Source organism: Botrytis fragariae, assembly GCF_013461495.1.
Source record: "Botrytis fragariae strain BVB16 chromosome Unknown tig00000054, whole genome shotgun sequence".
Lineage (NCBI taxonomy): Eukaryota > Fungi > Ascomycota > Leotiomycetes > Helotiales > Sclerotiniaceae > Botrytis > Botrytis fragariae.
In genome coordinates this window covers 1,693,851-1,719,012 of record NW_023500993.1, presented here as the reverse complement: position 1 = coordinate 1,719,012, position 25,162 = coordinate 1,693,851, and the positions used below count along the sequence as shown (strand labels likewise).

Here is a 25,162-nt window from a genome sequence, read left to right as displayed (position 1 = left end):
CACTTTGTTGTGAACTTACAGGTTGAGATAAATCACATGGCCAAACCAATAAGCGGCTGGGGGAAATGATTGCTAACCGGTAATGTCATACCTGGGTAGCCCATGGTATAGGGAGACATCTGAGGAGCGAATGGGAGTGGGTGGGATTGAACGGTATAAGATGTTAAACCCATGCAACATTCAGTTGTAGAATGGGATAGGAGAGTCAGAGAGCTACTGGAAGGAATGGAATTATTGAATCCGGGGAATGTTCGCTATCGACCGCTATAGACATAGGTAGTAAGAAGTACGAAAGAAAAGATTGGAATTGTTGAATAGTCAAGTGTTCGAACACCCGAGGAACAGAATATCACAATAACCGAGTACAAAAGGAGCTCATCTCATTCATTCGTTTAGTTGCATTGTATTTTAATATCGTAGATAGCATTCAGATCTCGGAAATCGAGTCGGACGATGCGAGTCCATATGGTGAATTACACCAGAGAGTAAAACTCCTATCCCATAACCAACATCCTCAACAACTGTTTGTTCCCTTAAACCTTCATTTCAGTGAGACCGTGCTTCCAGACAGTGATGAATGGAGTAACACCGTCCTCACGGTAGTTCATGAGAACGACCCTGTTAATTATGTAAGTGTGTGTTTTGACAAACTGGAGTAATAAAAAGAGAGAGTGAAGCTTACATTCCATCGGGGTCCATGGATTCGCCGACATAGAAGTCATATTCCTTGAAACCTCCAACAATCTTCTTTGCGTATGCAGCGGCACCCTTCTCAAACTTGGTAACTTCCTCATCAGAAGCACCTCGCTCCTTTAACTTCTCCTTAACAGCCTTCATGTAACCTAATCATAACATTAGTCCAAATCCCTTTATGTTCATACATGAATGAAGGAAATAGGCGTACCCTTGAGATGGACAAGGTAGGATTTCTTGTCGAAAGAGGTAGAGTTGAGACGGAAAGAGTTAACGATATCGTTGACCTTTTGCTCTCCATCTTCGGTACCCTCCTCAGCTTCTTCGGCAGAGGCGTTGGCACCAGTATCTATAATTTGGATTTGTTAGTTTATTATCCTCCTATGGTGATACCGGTCCTCGTAGACTCGATCGATTCCGGCGGGGTAATTTTCGAACGTACCAACGCTGACAGCGCCAATAGTGATCATGCTGCAGTCGACCTCATAGACAACACCATCGACCTCCTTCAAGTCGTAAGAGTCGGAGATGATCTCATCACCAGTGATAACATCCTATGGAAATTCCAAAATTAGTTTTCATCCGTGGTATGATTCTCCTTTTCATTCCTTTCTTGTAAATCCCCACCCCCAGGAAAATCATGGATCTCGAGTCTTCAGAACCGTCTGCCAAAGTAGTAACTGTGTAAAAATAGGTTATAACTTACTTTATAGATAATCATATTGACGGCTTGGTTTGAGTTGAAATGAAAGAGATGTTGAGATGTGTGTGTATAGGTAGGATAAATTTGTGGGATGTGGTTTCTGATGAAGGAAGATAGTGGGAAAATTCTTTGGAGGGGAAGTTTAACGGGATTTGGCTTAGTGCGTTAGGGGTTTTTGGAGACCTTACTGAATTGGACAACTGTAGGCAAAATTCGATGGAAAAAATATAGAATGCCAGCCATGGAATTAAAGCCACACTTGAAGAGAAGCGAGCTGTGGCTTTAATTCAGACGTGTTATCTCCCTAGGTTATACCCAGTAGTACCTACCTAGTAGTCAAAGGTTGTTACCGTATCATTTCTTCCTTCACTTTCATTCACTTTCTTACATTCCAGGTTTCAGTCCATCCGACATTCTGCTTTCGCTTACATAAGTACCAAGACGTACGAAGCAGTACCTACTGCATTGGCGAGACGGGCTCGTGGGCTGATTTGATGGATATCATGGACTGGTCGCTACGGAAGCAAATACTCCGTATGCCGAGTGCATTGATGCAGAATCCAGATGTGATTCTATCATTGATATAAAAACCGTACTTTCGAGCGCAGCGAGGCAATGGGGGTCTGGGGGCTTGCTCCCATCAATGAATAACAATGATTGATGAATGAATGAATGATGAATTCAAATGACGCTCCGCTGGTCCTTCGGGGACCACTGCCGTGGAGGCAGACTATATACTATATAGGTATGTACCACGAGTACATACTTGGAAATGAAATGAATGCTCTCTCTGCATTGCATTGCATTATCATCTAACCGCCCGCCCGCCTTGGTTCCCGTACATTGATGCCCATCATGTTACTTTTGCCTGAAGAAATCAAATCAAGGCACAAAATGTGTAGTGGTTGATAAGAACTCTCAATTCACATGCATGCAGGCAGATCCCATGTGAAAACTGTGACCAAAATAAATCAGGTATACGGAGTATGCCATTCATCCTATAAAGTACTTGACTAGGTAGGTACTTATTAGCTAGCCCTTCACTTCACATGAACATCATGCCTTTTTCCTAATCTCAATCATCTGATAATCCTGGAAATGAAATCTTATCTCCCGATTCTCGATATCCATTCCCGATTCCCGATTCCCGCCATTTTCACATACTGCATTATACTCGCAAGCTTCCTTCACAAGCATTTTTATGATTTTTATGGCTTAAATAATGTAAAATTAAAGGTACGGAGATGATTACATAATTGCATAATTACACAACTATCCCTCCGATCCCTCCGGAAGTACCGGCATTAAATTTTGATCCGTTCACTCAAAACAAACCTCATCTGACTTTCCCAGTGGCGTGGATCCTGTGTCCGTCATTTACTATTAAGAGCTTTCCCATCAAGTAACAAGACTTTCCGCTTATTGATTGAAAGGAGTAGAAAATAAATACGATACCTCCGTAGTACTAATAATACCCGTGGTATCCCTTTTCATCTTGCTCTGAAGACCAGAAGAGAAGAAAGAGAAAAAGTGGAAGATTTATAATGACTTATTGAATTTTATAATAAATAGTTGAGAGGTTGAAAAACAGAATAGACTCATTATCAAACTATATTTCGACTCTTTTCCTATTTCAATCATCTCATCTCTCTCAAACTTCACTTTCTTTATTCTTCCTTTCTTCCTTTTATACCTCTACCATCATACCACTTTATCAAAGTCAACAACCAAAACCTACATCAACACATTCCTTTCGTGAGCAACACGATAACTGCTGCAGCGATCAATTCAGCTGCTCAATCTCCAATAACTCTTTAATGAATGCAACACAACACACCACAATTCAATTCAGCCCAACTCTCTACAACCCTCTACATAATGGCGAATCTAACCAACCTCTCAATTAACTCAACGACGACAATGTCCGACCTTCCGCCACTTCCTCAATATACTCTTACCCCCCTTCAACCACTCATTCCATACATATCCGATTTCTACCTCTCGCTCATTGTTCCAATTGCCGCATACTGGATCACTTCCCTTGTTTTCCATGTAATCGATACCCTAGATCTTTGGCCGCAATATCGTTTGCATACTCCGGCAGAAATCCTCAAAAGAAATCGCGTCTCACGTTACGAAGTTGCTCGCGATGTAATCATTCAACAAATCATTCAAACCGTCGTTGGGGCTCTGCTAGGCCTCACCGAACCCGAAGAGATGGCCGGGAAGACAGAATTCGATATTGCCAATTGGGCGCAAAGGATACGCATAGCACAAAGAGCTTTACCATCCATCTTAAGTTTGATTGGACTGAATGCATCCGCATTATCGAAAAACGTAGCCGGGAATTGGCCAATTGTGGCAGGAGTATTGGCTGGTGGTAAATATCCAAGTTTGATGGATGGTTTGGATGTGGTTAGTGGTCAACAAATTCCTGCCTTTGCGGAATGGGAAATGATCGCTGCGAAGATGATATATTGGTATATTGTACCTGCATTACAATTTGGATTGGCAATTGCTATCGTGGATACCTGGCAATACTTTTTGCACAGAGCTATGCATATGAATAAGTGGTTGTATAGTGAGTTTACCTTTTCTTGAGCCCTGTATGTGCAACGATAATCTAATGTATGATTTTTACAGCAACTTTCCACTCACGCCATCATCGTCTTTATGTTCCATATGCCTATGGTGCCTTATACAATCATCCCGTTGAAGGCTTTCTTCTCGATACCCTTGGCGCATCAATGGGCTACAAAATTGCCGGCATGACATCTCGTCAAGGAATGGCATTTTTCGTTGCCTCAACTATTAAAACTGTGGATGATCATTGTGGATATGCACTCCCATGGGATCCCCTTCAACATATCACAAGTAATAATGCAGGATATCATGATATTCATCATCAAAGTTGGGGAATCAAAACCAATTTCAGTCAACCCTTCTTCACATTTTGGGATAGATTATTAGGGACAGTCTGGGTTGGTGATACCACAGGAAGATATGAAAGAGGTAGAAAGGCCGCGGAGGTATTGGTTGAGGCGGACAAGGTTAAGGTTGGGGAGAAGGAGTTGTAATTTTCCGGGCATGGCTAGATGCACGAACGAAAGAATGTATATTACGACCACCACCACCACACACAGATCTGCGATGGGCACTTGGGATTCTACTTCTTTTTCAACAGCAACAACTTTTTCATGTATTGATTGGAAATTTGGGAATCATACTTTTGGGGAACCAATTTTTATAGGGAAAGGAGCTGGCGTTTTTTATGTTGAAGATTCATGAGAGAAGGGGGAGGTGTATATTATGAGATCTTGATAACAGGCTGATGGAGTGGTTTGACAGAGTCAAGAGAATGAGGAGAAAGACAAGGATTACACTCAGTTCAAGTGGAAGTGTCTATTCTATTCAAAGAGAGCAGAGGAGAGTATCAGGTGTTGATGGACAACGAGGAGGAAGGCACGAACATAAGTTCAACCTAAGCTTACTTACTTCCAGAGAGAGGAAATGAAGAAGGAATGGATAGAAAATCGGCAGGATGCAGATGGCGTATGTATAGGATCGGAATGGGATGGGTGCGGATGGAGATGGAGATGAAAGGATACGTATGATACGATTAATAGTAATATTATAACACTTCTATTCTATTCAATTTGTTGTATTCTTGTTATGTCACTTTTATGGTCATTACATGAGATGTTACAACAATACTTACTTCCCCTTTTTTCCCTGTTTTTGGATTGATTCATTGATTGGTTCCTCGTATTCCTCGTATTCCTCGTATTCATCGTATTCCTCACATTCGTACTCGGATATGTATGTACGTGTGTATGGCCCTGTCTGGATTTCGGGTTTCAGATCTTGGAGGTGCAGATGTAAATTGAGATGCAGATGTAAATGCAGATGTAGATGTAAATAGGGGGGTTAGGGGCGGTAAGATGTAGATGTATACACATGAGGGATATTCGGACTCGGATTTGGATACGGACTCGGAAGCGGAATATTGGGATTTACCGTTTGTTGTTTATTGTTTATTGTTTATTGTTTGTTCGGGGTTCAGAGTTCGGAGAGGGATTTGGAATTGAGGGGGCCTATGGAGGGGGGCTATGGAGGGGTGTGAGGTGGGGTGTAGGTAGGGTAGGGCGGAGTGGATAGGGGATAGGGGATAGGGGAGGTGGAGTGGAATGAGTTGGAGCGTGAGATGGGATGGAATGGAGTGGGGTGGAGGATGGAGGAGAGGAGGAGGGGAGGGGAGTGAGGTGGGGTAGGGGAGAAGGGAGGGGAGGGTGAGAGTTTAAGAAGAGGGGGGGAGAAGATGGGAGGGAATGGACAGGGATAGGGATAGGGGAGTGATGAGGAGATTGGTGAGGGTATGAGTAAGATTCTAAGGAGTGGAGCGTGGATAATATGAAAGATGGAAATGGCAATGGGAATGGGAATAGATTTGTTGTGTATTCTGTGCCGCTTGGTGTGTCTGGATAGGTGGATACGTAGGTAGGTCAATAATTGATATTGTAGGGTGTTTTGTGGGTAGGGGTTCAGAGGTGGGATGGGGCTAGATTGTAGGATTGGAGGAGAGGATATCCTTAAGAGGGGGGAGTAATGGGTTTATAGGGGGATTGGGTAGGTAGATATGTATATATATGTGTGTATGTAAAGTCAATCAAGAAATGATTCGATAGATGGATGTAATAAGTTAAAGGAGTCGGAGAGAATGAATGTAGGATTTTGGGGAGAAAATGGATTGTAGTTGTGAATTTCAGCTTTGAGGTTTCGAGTCTAGAGAGATGATGGATGGGTTGTGTATCTGATGTTTGTTATCTCGGTATACATATCTATATGTAGTCTGTTAAGTATATACATGAGATATGTGATAAGGATGAGGGTAAGGATGGGAGTGCATTTGTGTGTATTTGGGGGATGGGGTCCTAAGGTAGATTTTTATTCGGGGTTAGGGATGGAGATGATTGTGAGGTGAAGGGAGGAATGAGAGGGATAGAGGTGTAGAAGGATTATGAGGAATTAGTTGCGAGATCTAGAGAGGTAGTTGAGGGAGAGGGATAATGAGGATATGAAGATATGAAGATAAAGATAACAAAGATGAGAATATCATGTATCATGGTAATGAAGAGTTTTCGGTAACGATTATAGTAGTTTGATTTATATTCACAGAGACACTCATCGTTTCTGGTGTGTAATTGTCTATACTTTCCTTTCGAGTCTGGGTTGGAAGTGTGGATACTGGGGGTGTGTGGTATGTTGATTAGTAAGATATCTGGGAGGAAATTTGAAGCACAGTGGCAGTATTTCGGTTTTGTTTGTTTTTGGAAGGGAGGTAAAAGGGGGTGGGGGGTTGTATGGGGTAGGGAGAGGGAACTAGATGGGTAAATATGGGGGTGAGGGGTGGTGCGGGGTATGTTTGGGGGAGTGAATAATATAATGAGTAGGAGGAGGCGAGGGGGTATAAGTCTATGAGGGGCAAGTGAGGGGGTCAACGAGGAGAGCGAGTGAATACGAAGCGAACCAGCAAACAATAAACACAACACCCAGAATCCAATAACAGTCTCAACACAACCCAGAAAAATCTACACAAATAGCCTCGATATGCAGGTATGCAGGTATGCTACTCTATACATAGATATAATTATGGGAGAAGCTGTAAGGGTGAAGTTGAAATACTGAAAAAGTAAGTGGGATGGTTTCTTGTCTTGGAGAGGGAAGGAGATGATCATGGTATTGATGTAGGTTGGGGTAGGATTAGGGAAGGATTGGGGGAAGAGGAGAAAGGGGGGAGGGGGTAGATAGGTGAGTGATGGTGATTGGGATTTGTTGATGATGTGGTGGGCTGGTTTGTAGCGGTAGAGATACTTGACAGTGATAAAGATATTTGAGAGTGATGAAGATACTTGACGGTGATGGGAATGTCTGTCAATAGTAAAGAAACTTGGTAGTGATGAAGATATCTAACAGTGATAGAGATAACTGAGATGATAATAACAATGGCATCCATACACCGATTATTCGATCTCTCTAGCTAAATTGCTCATGGAAGGATAGAAATTGTATGATCATGCATAAAGGGCCTTGTCAAGAGCTCAAAGAAACACAATCGTATAATTTACTCTAAAGCGCTCCGAGCAGTGATTGTTAAAACCAAAAGGTTGGCGAATGAATATATGATTGGGTTGAAGAAAATATTCAAACTGAAAATACCGATCCTTGGTAATTGATTAGGGGGAGGAACGAAAGCCTCACTTTACAAATCAACTGTCTAGTGTCCGATTCTTTCTTCTTTTGGAAGGGCTTCTTTACACGGGAGGGGGGTGAAATGGTGGTTCAGTATATCTCTACATAAACCCCTCCCCTATTCTTCCTGAGACCATAAAAAGAATTCAAATTCTGTCAAGGGTTTGATGAGAAATCTTCTGATCAGCAACATCAAGGCCCCGACTTCTAGGACTGGACCGAAACTGTGAGTACATCTTAGCCGAAGCCAAAATTAAGGGATGGCAAAAACATAGATAAACAGCAAGCGATTTTTGATCAAACGACAATAACAAGACTTTATCACTATCATTCCTAATCTCCTGACCAACAATAAATAATTAGTATTCCCCCACCCATATCATTCTTTCCCCAACCCTTTCCCCTAATCCCTATTTCCCACTTTCACACCAAGCTCATAATCCAGTCCAATCCAGCTTAGCCTTCATACTTCACAACAAACACTAGGTACCCACCCATCGCGTAGGAATGTGTGAGATTTTGAGCTTTAGATACTGAAGAGGTTAAATCATCTGAGAAATCCCTAGCTAGATATATTAGTTCCCGAAATCTAGAATTATTACCACGGTGGGTCTTGATTCACTAGATTATAGATACAATAATGGGCTTTGTGAGTTGCAACTTAGGTATAACTACCAAGGTACCTAATATTGAGATGGAGATCGGATCGAGACAGCCCAACTCACTCACCAGCACTCAAATACAATGTTTCATACTATTCACTCCATATGCACTCAAGCCCTTCCATATGTATTATATAAACACCCATTTCTCACTCTCAGTCCCTTTGAAACTCCCCGAAAGAAGATGATATTCTACTAAGTGTAGTCAAGAAAGCATTTGAGGAGCATTTTCTATTCGTTTTCTTCAGACGACTATTGGATAGAGATCATCCTCTAGATAATGGTTTTAGAAGATCATCGGGATAAAGTTGAAGATGGGCGTGTATATAAGTACTATCGCTGTCATGGATCGGATGGTAGTTGAATATCTTACGTTGTCATTCGAGATCGTGAATTGTTATTGCTGTCATCGATATTTACATCTCCGACTTTCCAATTCTCTCAACTTCTTTTCTCAAATCTCCTTTCCAGAAAATTGGTTTCCTTTCCAAATTCCTCCTATATCCACATTCTACACCTTCCGCTGATTGGAACTCCCCATACCAACTTTTCTCCCCATGATATTTTGCGGATGGTAGAACTCGAGCCGTTTGAAGTGGTGTTTATATAGTCAAGTATATTGTTACACATTTGATTTCCCACTTGTGAGCTCATCGCTTTCACTTTCGCTTTTATTAGTTTTGAGTCTGGTAAGAGAATATAATTCACTCAATACATGTAGATGATATTGGACGGGGAGAATCATAACTATCAAGGTAGTTGACCCCTCCTTACTCCTCACTCCTCACTCCTCATCAACACTCTCACTATATTCACTCCACAACACTTAATTGAACACCCTTGTGTTCCTTTCAGCACTTAGGTATATAAACTTCCCCTTCTCCAACCAATCTAAACATCCAGAAAAATCAGATCGCAAAACAAATTTCGATGTTCCTTCGAACTTTCACTTGTCTTTGCCATTCATTAGAAGGTCATAATTCGGAGACGTTGAACGTCGAATCTGGAGCCAAACACAAAATCAGATGGTAGTTATCTTCAGGTATATGTCTATTATCGTTGTCATCAATCAAAGATACAAGTTCTCACCGTCGTCGCTTAACACCCTTACCATCGCCACAAACCACAAACCACAAAATTTCCACTTCGTCCCTTTCTAACATCTTCCCACACTTCCGCGCCAACCGTCCTCCCATGTCTTCTTCCAATAATTTTTGATAGACTAAACTGTCGTCTTCAGCACCAAAACAAAGGTTTATATACCCACAAGTTTGATGGAAGAAGATGTACTTCCGAGCCGAGAAAGAGGAGAAAAAAGCCAAGTCAAATCATCAACTGGTGAATTGTTCAGCTATAATTGAATGTCTACCTACTTAACTATCTATATAAACACAAACTCTAATCTTCACTAACAGATTATAGAAAAGCAAAATGGAGCAGTTACAGGTTGCGAGGCCAATGGATACAAATCGGCCAAATCATAGAGGTGTTCGGAGTGGGAGCACTTTCTATCTTGGCTGTTGCCAATATAGTTTAGAGGGGGCTATAATGCAGTGAAATGGAATCAAGCCATCTCATCGACAATAGTGACGAATTAAAACGACAGCGAGATTTCGGTTCGGGTTTTAGTGTTGTCGAGGGGTAGTGGAAATTGTTGAGGATTTAGATAATCGACAACAAAAAATCTCTGGCACATTATTTGGATCCGATCAAAATCGACAAAGGTCAAGAATCAAGAATCGAAATCGTGTTGTGAAGGAGCGTCGAAACTCTTCAAGAAATTCATCATTATCACCAACGACAACAACAACAATAATAATATAACAACAAAAAATCCTTCCGCGCAACACCTAGAAATTACCAAAAAGCTCAAATCATCAAACCCCACCAGTCAAATCATCAACCTCCCCTCCCCCCCCTTCCCTCAGACTCAGATCCCATCCTCCCACCAATAAGCCTATCCAGCACTTAAAAATACCCCCTCCCCTAAAGTTCACATTCACATACACCACAGCATTCATTTATCCATCCATTCATTCATTCATTCCCTACAAATTTGATATCAACAAGAAAGAAGTCTTACAAAGTTAAGAAGAAGAATAAGCTTAGTTTGTCAGCTACTCGATTTGATGTGTAGTACATACAGTGATATCTAAGATCAATCAGAACACAATCTATTCCATATTCCATATTCCCCTTTAAGATTCCGACGTGGAATGCGCGTAGCAAGTCTATCCATATAAATACCTCATTTCAGATTCGTTGAATGATGAAAACACTTTCGATAACTGACACAATTTCATCATTTCATCATCTCATCATTGAGAAAGATTTGAATGTTTACACGAGGTTGAATGTTCAGAAAGATTTAAACATTTCACAACTTCTGAAGATTATCAGACTACATACAGCACACTTCGCACAATTAGGTATTATGATGATGATGATGCTATGTAGGTAAAATCGATCGTCAAGAACCTCAGATATCAAACCACACGATTGCAATACGCACGCAGTTACAAAATAGAACAGCAAAGAACATACAGAAGAATCGACGCAAAAGATTCATTCAGGAGCCCTTACTTCACTCCCCCCCCCAAAAGTATAAACAATGTACGAAAGAGAAGCGGACATCAATCGCCGCAAGACCATGAGAGATCTCTACCGAGAAAAAGAATCATGAAAAATTTCCGTAGGTACATGCTACATATCACGAAGCAGAACTGGAGTCGACACGAGCGGGCTAATCATATAAAGAAGAAAGTATCACACAAACATTAGTAGCACAGTACAAAATAACCCATCCACTTCTCAACTTCTCACCCAAGACTAACGATTCCACAAGCCCACGCCATAGTGAAGGAAAAGATTAGACCGCGCAGTGAAACCGATGCATATGGATATCAAAGCGAACCAAGAATTACTTCGATAGTCATCAGGACTCAGGAGATACAGTTAAACGCAAGAGGATCAGCTACCAAGAGAACTTATCTGAAAACAGCGTTATTCACTTGGTAGGAAGTTACGAGATGTTCTTTCATGCTCGCAATTGATTGATCGGACGGCGAGTTTCGGGATAGAAGGTATTACCCGGGCTCCAGAACGATCTGGAGAATTTCGGTTACCTGATGGTAATTCTCCCCTGCGGAGATGGGCTTGTGATTTATCGATTCCTCCTCGGGCGAAGGATAGCTGGAGAGATACTGTAGTAGTTCTCTTAGTACAAGGCATTGTCGGGGAATCTGCAGCCTTCGTTTCTTGGCTTCTTATAGGCACCATGTGAATTGATTTAAATTCCATCATTGAATTCTCTGTCACCGAATAATTCGCTCAGCTGCGAGACCTCGGAGATGAAAATTTCTTTCGATTACCTAGTTGAATGTTGTGATCGCTTGTACAGAGCTAGTTATTCAATCTCTGAGAACAATTCAAGATTGGAAATCAATTCGATCTTCCGGATGACTTAAACATTCAGATCCACTAGAAAATGAGAGACTTTGCATTGTTAGAATGCCTACAATTTGAACTATTAGAGAACCTGGATCATGCTGAAAACTTCAATTTGAGAAATTGAGTCCACCCCCTTGAATACTGAACTGTGACTTATGATCTAGAAATTGGTCTTATAAGTTTGAATGCATACGCAGCGTAGCACTATCTATAGATAGACTGAATTGATGAAAAAAATTTACTACTGCTACTAAAGTTTGAACGTCTTGAATTAAAATGTCAGCTAATTCTTCAGCAGGAGGTCGAACCAAAATCTTTTGTTGCATATCTGTAATCCAACCATAGTTAACAAGCAATTTTTTTCCCAGATACGCAACAAAACTTTTTTTCGGAAATGTTTCTTGATTGGTGGGTTGATATTGAGCTTTTTTTGGTATTGTCTCCTCAACTTGAGACTAGAACGAGTCTTCAAAATACCGAAAAGAAAACGGTATGGATATAAGAGGTGTAAGTATCCCTTTGTGTATGAATATGAATATGAATTCTTGTTAGTTGAGTAGTAGTGTAAAGCACATGGCAAAGCCCACGCAACAGCCTCCTTTCTTGTGATTTCACCAACTTACCGGTGCGTCACTTGAAATGGAAAGCATTAAACGAAGATATTTTTAGTCCGCTCAAGGAAGAAAGAACAGATCGAAAACAGTTGGTGTGGAGTGAGATATGTGATATATGGCATGATGATCGGGACAGAGTAACAGACAGAGTAACAAATTGAGTAGTGGAAACCAGATGTTTGCGATTTATGAAATGCGGAAATTTCCTTTCAAGAACACTAGGCAGAAAATATCAAGAGAAGATAGATAATTCTTCAGCTGTGCTAACGTGATGCTAACAAGGCCTGAAATGGTACGTCAACTCTAACTTTTCAATCGACAATTCACACCAAACTTCAGCATGTTTTCGTTTCCGTAACCTTGCTTGCACCCTAGAATCAGAGTAAGGCCCCTTCCCTAATTCATTGTCCCACGGATTGATGGGCAATGGTAGGCTAATCGGCGATTAGATAAGATCACAGTCACACTCGATATATGAAGTCATATTGTCCGGGGAGTATTGTCCGGGGAGTATTATTAGCTTAGAGAACAAGTCTATGTTCATTTCATTCTGTCCCCGTTAGAGAGAGAATAAAGTTCCAAGCATCCAAGCATCCAAGCAGATGAGCTTGAGGTCTAAGCCGACCGCCATAGCTGTATGACGGTCCAGACCGATTAACTGAAGGTCAAAACGAATGATTAAGGGCTATATTTGAATTGTTTGAGGACGTAAGCCGATTGAAATAGACTTTATCTCTAAAAAAAGGATCACGCATCATAGCCCTCTTTTAAGAACACTATTTGGAAAGTACAAACAAATGATCGCGCATTATAGCCCTATTTTAGGAGCTCAGCATTTCGAAAGTACAAAAAGAGAATCCCGCAACATAACCCTCTTTAGGAACTCGAGATTTGGAAAGTACCTTTTAAGTTCAACCAGAAACCTGGCGCGGAAGCACAACAGTCTCGGACATTTAAAGGCACCCAACATGAAACTATTTGCCATCTGATTAACATGTTCTCGATGCCCAACGTCATAATACTATACATCAGATCAATTTGAAACCAAAAGTACGGGTAAGAAAGGAGGTGGCCAGAAAGAAAAAGCGCGGTTCGAAATGATGGAAATGAACTGGAAACAAAAGACACGAGGAAGGAAGATTGTCAGGACACTTTGCCGTAACGATGTTCGTAAATAATTTTGTTTGTAGAACATGAATAAATGAAGAAAACTCTCAATGGTATGGTAGAAGGATATGGTGACATTAAGCGCTGTCAATTCCTCATGCTCGTACGGACATGCTCGTAAGGCACAGACAACGTGATAACAGAACCATTAAGGTTGATGCACGTTTCACAATTTGAATGGACAAAGTTTAAAATGGTTCCCAGGAGAGAACTCAAAAATCCATAGCTCCAGCTTCGATGTGCAAATAAACTTTGAGATTTTGGTTCTCCTCGTACGCTCCAGTGGTGATCTGTGATGCACTTCCCGTGTTTCTGGGGTACATCATGCTTCACCCTAGAAGGATATCCCGAGGACGATAGTCTGCAGCCTTGACGAATACCGAGTCTTGGGACATTTGGTGATTGGTGGTACGATGCACGATGTTTATCATTTGATGAAAGTTGGTAGGCTCGTCAGCAACACTGTAAGCTTACGATGCGCGATCAATTGTTTTCGTGAAGAGTATGGCTGAGCATACGGTGTCATGGTGGTTGGACAACATGATAGTTTCAGCCAACAGGATCGTCTTACTCATTCCGTATATGTTGTCCAGTCTATGTGTGTTGATACTGTAGGCGGTCTCTTGGTCGATCGAATACATGTAGTAGTAGTCGTCGATGAGCATATATCTCGTTGATGAGTGTGTTTCGTACATTTTAGTGGACACAGGTAGGTACCAAACAAAGTAGGAATAAGCTAGCCTGATTTGGTTATTTTCGAGAGGAGGTAAGGCTGCAGCTGTGGAATTCCCTTCCCGTCACTTTGGAAAATCAGCTCCACTTACACATACTTTGTAGGACACCTTCCTAGGTAAGGTGTATGTCATTTGTTTCGGACTTTTTTGATTCGCTTACCTAGTATATATGCGATCTAATCTTACAACAAACGTGTGATAAAACTTATAACAAACGCATAATAAATCTGTAAATCTTATAATTCCAATTCGGGTATAGAAAAAAGGTATTATCAATATGCAGAATTAAATGAACTCATTGGGATTCCGACAGTCCGACAGTCCGACTTGCTTCCATTCCAATATCGGTTATCGATCCCAAAGATTCATGAACCGATCTACCCAGATACCTACCTTACCTAGGTAGTAGCCACATCTCGCACGGCCAGCAATAACGATAATATTTTCAATTTCAATCTCAATGTCAATGTCAATTTCAAAGCTACCTCGTATTATGTGCTCTTCCTTTGTTGTTACAGTACATACCAATATCAATATGCATTTGTAAGCTTTGCACGCAAAGACCAACAAAGCTATGGTCAATGGTTTGTCCTGCACGCGGTACCACTGATAGATTCTGCAAGAATTCTGAATCTGGTCGTTAGATGTGAGGGGTAAAGGTACGTTTTGACGCTGCCGAGAGAGGTTGAGGAAGCCATAGAAAGGGATTTACCCAACTTTGACATGGACGTCTTGGATCTTGCTGCAGAGTCTTGCAAAAAGGGGTTCTGTCACTGCTAGTGGTAGGAATCTCCTCTCCTCTCCTCCAATCATTCTCGCACGGTTCCTGGGCCATATCCATGTGGCCCATCACATTCTATTCCCCTGCAGCGGTACAAATGAACCTTCGAGGACCAAACACCACCTTGCTATAATCTGTATACTGTACTCGGACCAGAAAACGAGACCAAGGAAGGATAAACCCCACTTCACCGGAAATGGCCCACCGTCCACTCCGGCATCAACCCTTAAGGTAGGGGAGAAAGAGTCCGAAAGAGAGATGTTAGATCCTTTTCAATCAAAGATGATCGCCGACAATAGTCGATAGTGAAACCAACGATGGAAAGAGAATCGGAGTATTCGGCCTGTAATAAAGCCCATGCAAAATGTGTTGGTAAGCCAGTGAAGAATATGCCCAGGTGGTGAGTGGTGAGTGGTGAGTGGTGAGTGGTGAGTGGTGAGTGGTGACTGGTGAGTACCTGGTCTCGCTGGTGTACCAAAGAATCAAAAGTTCAGAACAAGGCATTGAGGAGAGGGGAAAGCCTCTTCATTCCGGTTTCATTAAGGTTCAATTTATGCAAGAAAGTTCAAATATTATATATAGGTAATACTGGGTAATAAGCCTCCACTACCGGTTTCAAGACAAACCTTAGCTGAGGATTCGGTATTTCGTACTCTGGACGTGGAAATACATCATTGACGTGGAAATTTATTATCGATAATATCCATCAGCAGCTCCCCAACCTTCAAGCCTCAGTAAGCCTCAATTCTGGAAAGAGTACATCTACGCCACCATGCATGGCTGGCACACCCTCTTACTACTACCGTATGTAGGTACAAGGACTGCCTTCATATTTCCTCATGTTTTCGACCTGTTAACCACACATCCATCCTAGGTAATAGTCAATAAATCTCACAAATCTCACAAATCGCACAAATCACGTCAAATCATATCAAAGCCCTTCCATGCTTTTTTCTTTCAGCTGAACATTTTTTACATCATTTAATAGTAACATCAAACTATTCCGAAATGGTTTAAAGAAGGAAGATACACAATCTACCTGAAATACCAGATGACCCATAAACCCAGCTCGGCGCATCCACTCGTCAACTAGTAATTCATAGCTCAAAACTACACACTTGAAGCTCCATACTTAACATACTCTACCCTTTGCCCGGGTGGTCTATGGGTGTCCTTTTTAATGTATCTATTCGTTTTTTATGTCGAATACTCTCCGCCATCCATCTCATTAGAATTAGATTCCTAGTTTACTTGAAGCAATTTCCGAATTGGACGTTTCATCACCTGGTCTTTCCCATTTACTTTTTTTTTAACTTCTTATCCTATACACAATTCCTCTTTCAACAAACTTCTAGTATTATACAACATTCCAATCTTTCCCAAATCAATTCTTTCCATCAACAACAAAATCTGGATTCTCATCTGCGCAACCCTCTACATCATTAACCACGGACATACCTCTTGACCTCGCCAATTCCTGTCACCGCGGCTCCACAGTTTCAAAAGCTCGCCTCTAAATCCATTGAAGAAGAAAGTTTGCTTCTCAAAACGCCATAATAAACATCAACGGACTCGGATTGGACGAACGCCTGGATCTCAGGTCCAGATAGACACTTCGGACGTATTGTAGTATCAGAGAAACTTTCAAATCCGGCTTCTTTACGATCCCCCCGCGAATTCAAAGATTCCAAACGATGCACCGCTCAATAAGCCGTTGAAGTTCCTACAAAACTCTAATTTATCTAACTCGCTTTGTTTCTTCTCCAACCCTTCCGAAATCATGGATACTACTCTAATTACTTTCATGTTGTAAGTGTAGTCGTTTTTGTTTCCTCCTTGAACTCAAATTCAGTATCGTATCACGTGTTTTTGCATGCGCATTGATCATCCCTTGATACATCATTGGAGTGAGGGAAAGTTTGTTTCTTGAAAGCCGTTCATTGCCCTGGGTCCATGCATTACTTGGAATATATTTGGTAAAGTTTACCGGCCAGGTCTGGTCTTCATGCCCAACGGAACCCTCGGGGAAGATAGTCTGTTTCGACTTAAGGCATGGTGGACATCTTTCTCTCGCAAGCATTGAAGAACTTTCTATTATAGAACCATCTATCACTAGATGACTCTCGTCACAAGCTTGGTATGACGTCTGTTGTACAGATGCTTGGGCATTGCTAGTGACATAAATTGTCTTCGAAACTTCGGCATGCGAGATGCAGCTCTAGTCGAAGTTTGTTGCTCTTGCTTTGCCAAGATATGAGATGGACTTTTGCAAAGTCTATCTATCGGAAATCTCTTTTAGGCCGTTTCCGAATATGAACATAAGAGACCATCCTGCCCTCAAGAACTGAACATATCATTTTGTCATAATAACTAAGTTATAATAACTAATTTGACGCTCTATCTAGTCAAGCAACACCTAGAACACAATCAGTCCATCTCATCGGATCTTGGGATAATTTCACCAAACGATATCCAATGGAGCGAGATTCAAGACGCTCTCGTGAGCAATGGCGAGGTTGTCACACATTTGATGACATCACCTGTGATGGCGATGGAAATGGTTCCTTGAAAAGGACTGGTGGTTTGAAAATGGCATCAACATACTATTACTATGTATGTTAATAACCCAAACACCGAAAGAAAAGTACTTACAATTTTAGTATGAGCTTGATGATGGCATCGAAGTTCATGACATGGCTATACCCTCCACTACTACTTGTCCTTATATGCCAGGCCAACCAGTTAATATCCTCTGGGTACCAGTCGAAGTCTCTCCACCACGACTTCGAAGCGGTTCCATGGATTCCATAAATATTACAGAAGCCAAAACAATGAACCCTGCCGATAAATTCATGACACCTCGTGCTCCTCCATCGAAGCCAAATGTCGCACGATCTGCTTCATTATCGTCTTCAGGCGCGGAGGTCACGGAAAAGCCATGTCCTTGGGCAAAAGATAAAAAGCTTGGTTGGGCAACGAAACTTTTTTCGGGCCGCCGATCGCAACCTTCATCGCCTATTCCACCACTTGCTTCAAGACGATCATCTGAGCCCGATATCAGTCAAGCTACTACCCGAAGTAGTTCTTCATCAAACGCAAACACTATTCATCAAACTAGCCCGACTCGATTCGAACCAATTTCTAGAAAACCGTCTTTTACCAGAGCGCACGATTCTGTGCACAACAGTCTTATGTCTCTTGGTATACCCGAGGAAATTTCCGAAGACTGCGAAGATGATGACAACTTTGCCACACAGTTTAAAGAACTTGTCTTTGAAGACAACGACAGTATCACCGGATTATCTCCAGCGCCATTCCGTCGGCAACCGTCACCAACTTCTAATTCTTACAAGCCACTGCCACGACTTCCAGATGATGCGTTTACATCTCCTATTTCATTACCTCTTCCCCCAAACCTTACTCTGAATCTACCAATGTCCCACTTCTCTGTCTCTACCGCATCAACGGCTCTTACTTCACCAACGGATTCCCATTTCGGCTTCAGCGATACATCATCAATGTTCGATTCATATGATGAAAGCGATTTGAACGAAGAAACGGGCGATACTTTTACATATAACCCAATGATCTCAGAGGTGGAAAAAAGAAAATTTATAGGGTATAGCTTACCAGATGAAGATATTGCGTCGGAACAGACTATCCGCAAGGCTTCAAATCCAATATCGAAAACAAATAGTAATGATTCTTATCCTCGCGATTCGGGGTTCGCAAACGGAATTCAAGAAAGCAGCGCGAAAATAGGAGGGAGTGCGTTAGCGGATTTCTTGGAGGATATGGGCTATTTGGGCGAAACAATCCGGGATAAATGAAGGGTGCGAGAAAGAGATGGAAGATGAAATATGGGAGATAATGTGTATGAGTATTAGGTTGTATGTATATATATGATGATGGGGACGACCGGATGATATCTTGGCATTTTGGGCGGTGCTACATTTTGCAGTTTAGCGGGGAGTTTGGGGAAATGGCCTGGGCATATGCATAAGATATGGACATGTTTAAAGGAAGGGCATGTAGAAGGATGAAAGGAACGGCAAATATTGCAAAGCTGGTCTTATATGCATGTATCAAAAGATGGATGGAAATGGACTTGAGAAATGATTGAGGGGGATAATAGATGAAGCTAGATTAGTAGGGTAGCTATACTCGAGTATATATCAACCTTTCATGAGATACTTATAAACTCACACAACTTATATGAATAAATGACTGAAGATAACATGACAGATTGCATTGCTGATAAGTGGCAACATAACAGAGACAAACGGAGATTTCAATATCACGTGAACCGATCTCGTACCCCCATGGATCTTAGCTTCACCTCGGTCTTTTTACTGGCCGAATTTTGTCACCCGTTATATGCGCGACCAATCATCGACACGACAAGGTTGAAAGCCTTGCATTTGTATTTACATCAAATATCCGTATAAAGTCTGATATGCGGAGATGCGGGGAAATAACGCTTGTTGGGTTGTACGGGTTAGCACACGTGGATGGTACGAGCTGGTGAAGGTTGGATGTTTCTTCTTATTGGGTATTTATGTTGATATGGTCATGTTTTTCGGTCGAGCTAAAACGAGGTACCTAGGAGACGGAAGATAGTTATTGACACAAAAAAAAAACATTGAAATGCTATGGATTCTCAATTGAGAGAAGATGGCCAGGCTACAGGTGATTCTCAAGGAAACGGCAATGGCATCGGATCCTTGGAGGTCGAATTCAGTGTGTGATTCATGAAGCGCTCTGTATCTACATATAATGTACGTACGCGAATGTGTAGAATTGGACTAATGGTACAATAGGTGGCAGTGGAGATACGCAGCAAGGAGAATTTGCGAGGATCTCAAGGTTCAGATGCACGAGCTGCGAACAAACTTTTGGGAGAGTGGAACATTTGACGAGACATGAGAAGAGCCATACAAAGGAGGGATGGCTGAGATGTGAAGCTAGGGGGTGTAGGAAGAGTTTTTATCGGATGTGAGTGTGGGGAATTCTGTCCACAGATCGTGCATCAATGGATGGCCAAATATAGTTGCTGATGATTGAAGTGATGCTTTACGTCGACATGAATTGGTTCACAAGAAAGCAAAACGAAGTTTGCTGGGAAGAGGAGCTAGAGCTTGTTCGGCTTGTGCAATAGCGAGAAGAAGATGCAGTGGTGGAAATCCATGCGAAGCATGCGCGAAAAGATCAATTGAGTGTACTTTTCCCTCGTCGTCTGGTGCTATGGCCAACGAAAAACGTCGAGAGTCCAATGAGCTATACGAGAAAGTTTCAAATGAAAGGGTTTGGGTTGAAAATGGTCGAACTGGGGAAGGAATCACGAGTCCGCAATCTCCAATTTCGTGGTCACATGTTGATTCACCGCTCAATACGCAAATGAACCCCAGATCTTCGATTAGTAATTACCGTTCAGAGTTTGGGATGGAGAATCTGGATGTTACTGGTCAACAGATGAATATCCAAATTATGAATTCTGGTGTTCATCAACCATTCAGCCAATTTTCTCCGTCAAACCATCGAATGCCCGAAGATGCTCGCGTAAACTCGACCACATCTCCTAACGATCAATCAACTTCACCTTCAATGTTACCCCTTCATTCAATTATGGATCTTGATGGAGCTGCCAACTCGTTATTGATTGGGACGAGTCAGGCTTCACAGCAACTACATATCCAGGATACAGGTCTTTCTGAAGGTTTGCCAGAAAGTGCTGGTTCTTGGGCCCAATATAATGTGTCCTCGATCAACTGGTTGCCTTACGATTGGGCTCCTGACTATCAACTAGATGATGACGCAGTGAGAATGATTGATGTCAGGACAGATCTGAATGGCTCATCGCCTATTACCGTCCCAGGAGAATCTATCCGAAGGCCTGCGTATTCAACCAGTACAGCCATCTTTACACCGTCCCCACAAGCTCAAGCGCAACTGCATATCAATACCTCTCCTAATCCAACAATATCTAGTGAAGGTGCTCCAAAAAGTCCTAATTCTCTGACTACGCAAAGCACTGGTAGATACTATGTTGATGGGCATGGTTCGAGATTACCCCGTATTCGAAAAGCTCCATCCGAGACTGCTAACTCATGTCCATCAATATCACATCCCTCAATTGAAGATTTGAACGGGAGATTTGCTTTTCCAGTTGATGATACCAATGTCCATTCCTCAGATTATAGACAGTTACCACACGAAATATACAGCATTATTCAGGATGTATTCGAAAAAACATGCATCGAGGACTCGCCATATTTTACACCATTCCAATATACACGATTCCCATCTTTGTACACACTGAGCCGCTTTATAGGTCACTATATTGACTCTTTCCATCAAACATTACCGTTTATTCACCTGCCATCTTTCAATATTTCAGCTTCTCACTGGCTTTTTCTTCTAGCCATGGCGGCTGTCGGGAGTCATTACCATGGTAATGGAAGCCACGCAAAACCCATGCATGAATTTCTTCGACGTGCAACCATGTCAGTCAGCAATGATGGGGATCCGCGGTGTACGAAAATAATGATGATACAAATTAAACTTCTAAACTGTGTAGGTATGATGTATTGCGGTAGCGATGAGTTATCACACGCAGCGAAATCATATCATAGAGATCTTAACGATTTTTGTTGTAATGAGTGGAAAACTTCAAATCAAATACCGAGAATTGCAGTGTCGCAGACAAGTACAAATGATACGGAGCAAGCAAATAGAGAATGGAAAAAATGGTATGATGCGGAAAGTATACGAAGGACAGGTTATTGTATTTGGGTACGTGTTTCTATTTCCATATTCATGTGATAAGTTCTTACGCTCCCTAGCTCCTAGATAGCATGTGGTACTTCCACTTTCAAATTCGCCCTGGCTTATCACTAGACGATAGTTCGGTATCTTTACCGTGCCAGGAAGTTTTATGGGAAGCAGAGTCGGCAATTGCATGGCAACAACTTCTTAGTTGTTCTTCATGTACGTATCTAGCGACCCCCATCACCCAATCCCACCATTCTCACACTTCACCCCACAGCAAGCTCCACCCTACACAACACCCTCCAGCGAATGTACACCGAAAAACGACTGCTATCCTCCACAGGTGAATTCTCTCGTATCCTTCTGATCCATGGTCTTTTCCGACGTACCTGGGAAGTCTCAAACTACCTATCACAACTCCTTACCCAATGGACTCCTACAGCTTCGAAACTATCCTTCCCGCACACCACCTCGAACCATCCCATCTGGTTACCGGGTATCCAAACATATACAAATTGGCGCAATTCCGCCTGCGATTGTTTGGATATCTTACACTGGCATGCAAATAGTGTCATTGGAGCTGCCAGCGGCATGGAACATCCCACCGTTCTGCATTTACATCTAGCGAGAGTAGTGCTTCTCACGCCCTTTCTTCATATTCTGAAGCTCGCAGAATACCTCGCTACCTCACACACAGCTCGGATCCCGCACCTGGGAGACACAGATCAGGAGAATGAAAAAGAGATACTCCAAGCTCGCGATTATGTAAAGAGATGGGCTACGGAAGACCAGCACAAAGCACGCTTGGCAATCATTCACGCAGGTGCGCTTTTCTGGCACGTGAGAAGATTTAGTATCGATGCGTTTTACGAGGCTGAGGCCGTTTATCTCGCGACGTTGGCGCTGTGGGCTTATGGCCTATTTGCGGAATGTAAAGGGGGGGTGTATCGGAGTCAAGGGGACGGGGAGAAATATAGTAATGCGAGAGATACATGCGACAACGGAGACGGGAGAAAATCAAAGGAGAGAGAAAGAGAGGAAGAGGAGGAAGAAGAAGAAGAGCAATTCTACAATCCCTATCCCAGCACGATGCAACTTGATCGGCCGGCAGATGATGAGCTGGTGCAGCTTTTCGTGAAGAGGGACAGGGGATGAGAGCCCTGGTTATGGGGGTAGGAAATTTGTGTGCGGGGGATGGGAAGGGCGCGAGGAGGATGTTGGGGGAGGGGAGGAAAGTTTTGGAGGGGCTGGGGATGGAGAGGTGGGGGGTTGCGGGGAGGTTGGGAGAGAGATTGCAGAGGATAAAGGGGGGGAGGGGGGGTGCGATGGGAGGCATGGGTGAGGGAGAGAGCTGATTATAATTATGACTCATTTGATTTTGGCATATTGAATATAATGAGAATCATTCAACACTGCTAACTTTTTGGAAAATATGCTGTATCTAAAGATTCGTAATTTGGTATGCAGGCTGTGAAAATCTGCAAATGGGAGATATATAAACCTTCTTTTCCGAAGAGTAACACCAAACCCCCTTTACAGTGAGGAAAATCCCCAAGTGAAGATATGTAGAATCCATTATCTACATAATTGGAGCATCTCAACATCATCAAAACCACACACACAAACAGCCATAAGATTAGATATAAGACACAAGAGATAAGTACACAAGTATATCTATCACAACCAATCACCCCCCACTCCCACCCACAAACCCCTCCTCCACCGGTCTATTTTTCCAAAGCTTCCCCATGCCGAACCGTCGTTTCCGCGGCTCGGGCCGATACGGCGCTAATGGAAATGCTACCGCTGTGGGATAGTATCGAGAATTTTGATCATGCGATGTAGTACCAGCACCAGTACCAGGACCAGGTAGCAATCTCGCCATTCTGGAGTCTGGGATTTCGCCGCTAGATGGGTGGGAGTTGAGTGATGTTGTTTTCAAGGGGATGTAGATGTGAATTTTTTTTTCTTTCTCTAAGAAGAAGAAAAAACAAAAGGAAAAAAGAGGAGAAGATGGAACTAAACTTACAGTTTCGTGCTATCCGACGCGAACGAGAAGCCCGATTTTCGATTTTCCGCTGCGGTTTTGGGGGGTTCTTCTTGTTTCTCTTCTAGCGTGATGGATTGCGAGGTCGCTGGTTTCTCTTTGTGTGTTGATTTCGTGAGCGTTGATTTCCGAGTTTGGGACTTGGATTTCGGGATATCTTTTTTGGTGGGTTTGGGTCGAATCCAGCCATTTTTTGTGGCTGGTCCCAGAGCGGTGGGTTTGGTGGGGATGGATGGAGGGGGACTATGATCATGATGTCGTTTTTGACGATGTTTTTTACTTTGGGTTATGGTATCACGGGATGCGAGTGATGAGGAAGATTTTGATAATCGCTTGGAGAGGCTATCGAGGGCATTGATTGTTTCCGCGCGTGATTTGTTGGAGAGTTTTATGAAGAGTTCTTGATCGGCGGGCTTGACTTTGCCCCGAGAAAACAATACTACCGCGGAGGTGAAAGCAGTGTTTAGTCGTGATAATATGGTGGATAGTGAAGAGAGCGCTCTCGCTGGCTTGGAATGAGAATGTGGAGCTTGCAAATATGAGGGTTGTGATTCATACCATCACCTTCGGAGAATTTAGGACCAGATTTGATAGATTCCCTTGTGTATGCCTCTCGGATATCTGACCTGGATTGTTTGAATGACCTGATGAGAAGAGTTTCTTCGCAATTATCATGAGCGATCTTTCCACTGCTATTTTTCTGTCTTTTGCGACGAGCTCTGAGAAGTCTTATACCACTGGTAAAAGTACCAAGTAAAGTAGTTACCAATTCGTCTAGTTCACCCATCGTAAAGTAAGACACAACTTGTGTTGAATGGGTAAAATCTGGATATACAAAATTGACATTCAAAAATCAGAGACACATTAGTAAGAGCAAGAGAGAATTATCAATTATACTAGGTATCTCAGGTGTTGATTGATTGGGGGACAGTCATGTTCTTGCCGCCCATGATTTCTACCCCACTTGTCGGCAATGACCAATAGGAGGGTTGTAATGGAAGTTTGGTAAACTTAATATATACATGACCTTGCGTATGGAGAACTGTTCGTGTATACATACATAGTTCGAGCTATCATCATTCTTGATTGCGCAAAAGTCCTTGCCAATTTAGCCACTTTGAAAGTTTGGAAGGATACTTGGTTAGGGGACATTGGGTAGGTAGTGCAAGACTCTTCAAGGTTAAAGTAAACATATTGTCCATCGAAAAGTTGAATGCCGAAACCCACTTGGATCCTTGGAGTTTGATATTGGAAAAGTACAGTACGGGGAAGGAGGCATTCTTACCACGTGTGA

The 25,162-nt window shown here is 42.3% G+C and overlaps 6 protein-coding genes across 6 annotated transcripts; 3 read left to right on the top strand and 3 right to left on the bottom strand.

Moving 5' to 3' along the window:
- Positions 1–395: 395 nt before the first annotated feature.
- On the bottom strand, positions 396–1,445 carry Bfra_005288 (putative translationally-controlled tumor protein). The gene is made up of 5 exons (XM_037335672.1): positions 1,400–1,445; positions 1,136–1,247; positions 905–1,042; positions 683–842; positions 396–618 (listed from the first exon to the last, which is right to left on the bottom strand). The coding sequence occupies exons 1-5, from the start codon at positions 1,412–1,414 to the stop codon at positions 534–536; spliced, it is 510 nt and encodes a 169-aa protein (XP_037192767.1). The 5' UTR covers positions 1,415–1,445; the 3' UTR covers positions 396–533.
- A 1,772-nt stretch (positions 1,446–3,217) lies between these two features.
- On the top strand, positions 3,218–4,473 carry Bfra_005287 (putative sphinganine hydroxylase protein; the record flags this gene model as incomplete). Its single annotated transcript, XM_037335671.1, has 2 exons — positions 3,218–3,977; positions 4,040–4,473. The coding sequence occupies 2 exons, from the start codon at positions 3,218–3,220 to the stop codon at positions 4,471–4,473; spliced, it is 1,194 nt and encodes a 397-aa protein (XP_037192766.1).
- Positions 4,474–13,867: 9,394 nt separating this feature from the next.
- On the bottom strand, positions 13,868–14,179 carry Bfra_005286 (uncharacterized protein; the record flags this gene model as incomplete). Its single annotated transcript, XM_037335670.1, has 2 exons — positions 13,868–14,007; positions 14,110–14,179. 2 exons carry the CDS (start codon positions 14,177–14,179, stop codon positions 13,868–13,870), a joined length of 210 nt encoding a protein of 69 aa, XP_037192765.1.
- A 2,654-nt stretch (positions 14,180–16,833) lies between these two features.
- On the top strand, positions 16,834–18,883 carry Bfra_005285 (uncharacterized protein; the record flags this gene model as incomplete). Its single annotated transcript, XM_037335669.1, has 3 exons — positions 16,834–16,862; positions 17,459–17,666; positions 17,714–18,883. The coding sequence occupies 3 exons, from the start codon at positions 16,834–16,836 to the stop codon at positions 18,881–18,883; spliced, it is 1,407 nt and encodes a 468-aa protein (XP_037192764.1).
- Positions 18,884–19,705: 822 nt separating this feature from the next.
- On the top strand, positions 19,706–22,976 carry Bfra_005284 (putative c2h2 transcription protein; the record flags this gene model as incomplete). The annotated part of the gene is made up of 5 exons (XM_037335668.1): positions 19,706–19,795; positions 19,874–19,956; positions 20,120–21,845; positions 21,896–22,040; positions 22,099–22,976. 5 exons carry the CDS (start codon positions 19,706–19,708, stop codon positions 22,974–22,976), a joined length of 2,922 nt encoding a protein of 973 aa, XP_037192763.1.
- Positions 22,977–23,508: 532 nt separating this feature from the next.
- On the bottom strand, positions 23,509–24,655 carry Bfra_005283 (uncharacterized protein; the record flags this gene model as incomplete). Its single annotated transcript, XM_037335667.1, has 3 exons — positions 23,509–23,728; positions 23,851–24,373; positions 24,427–24,655. The coding sequence occupies 3 exons, from the start codon at positions 24,653–24,655 to the stop codon at positions 23,509–23,511; spliced, it is 972 nt and encodes a 323-aa protein (XP_037192762.1).
- Between the last annotated feature and the right edge of the window lie 507 nt (positions 24,656–25,162).

What these genes read in the sequence shown, in the direction of transcription:
- Bfra_005288 (XM_037335672.1), bottom strand. An exon ending in TATTGGCGCTGTCAGCGTTG is followed by an intron (nt 1,043 to 1,135) that starts GTACGTTCGAAA and finishes TCCAAATTATAG; the next exon opens with ATACTGGTGCCAACGCCTCT. An exon ending in CTACCTTGTCCATCTCAAGG is followed by an intron (nt 843 to 904) that starts GTACGCCTATTT and finishes TGTTATGATTAG; the next exon opens with GTTACATGAAGGCTGTTAAG.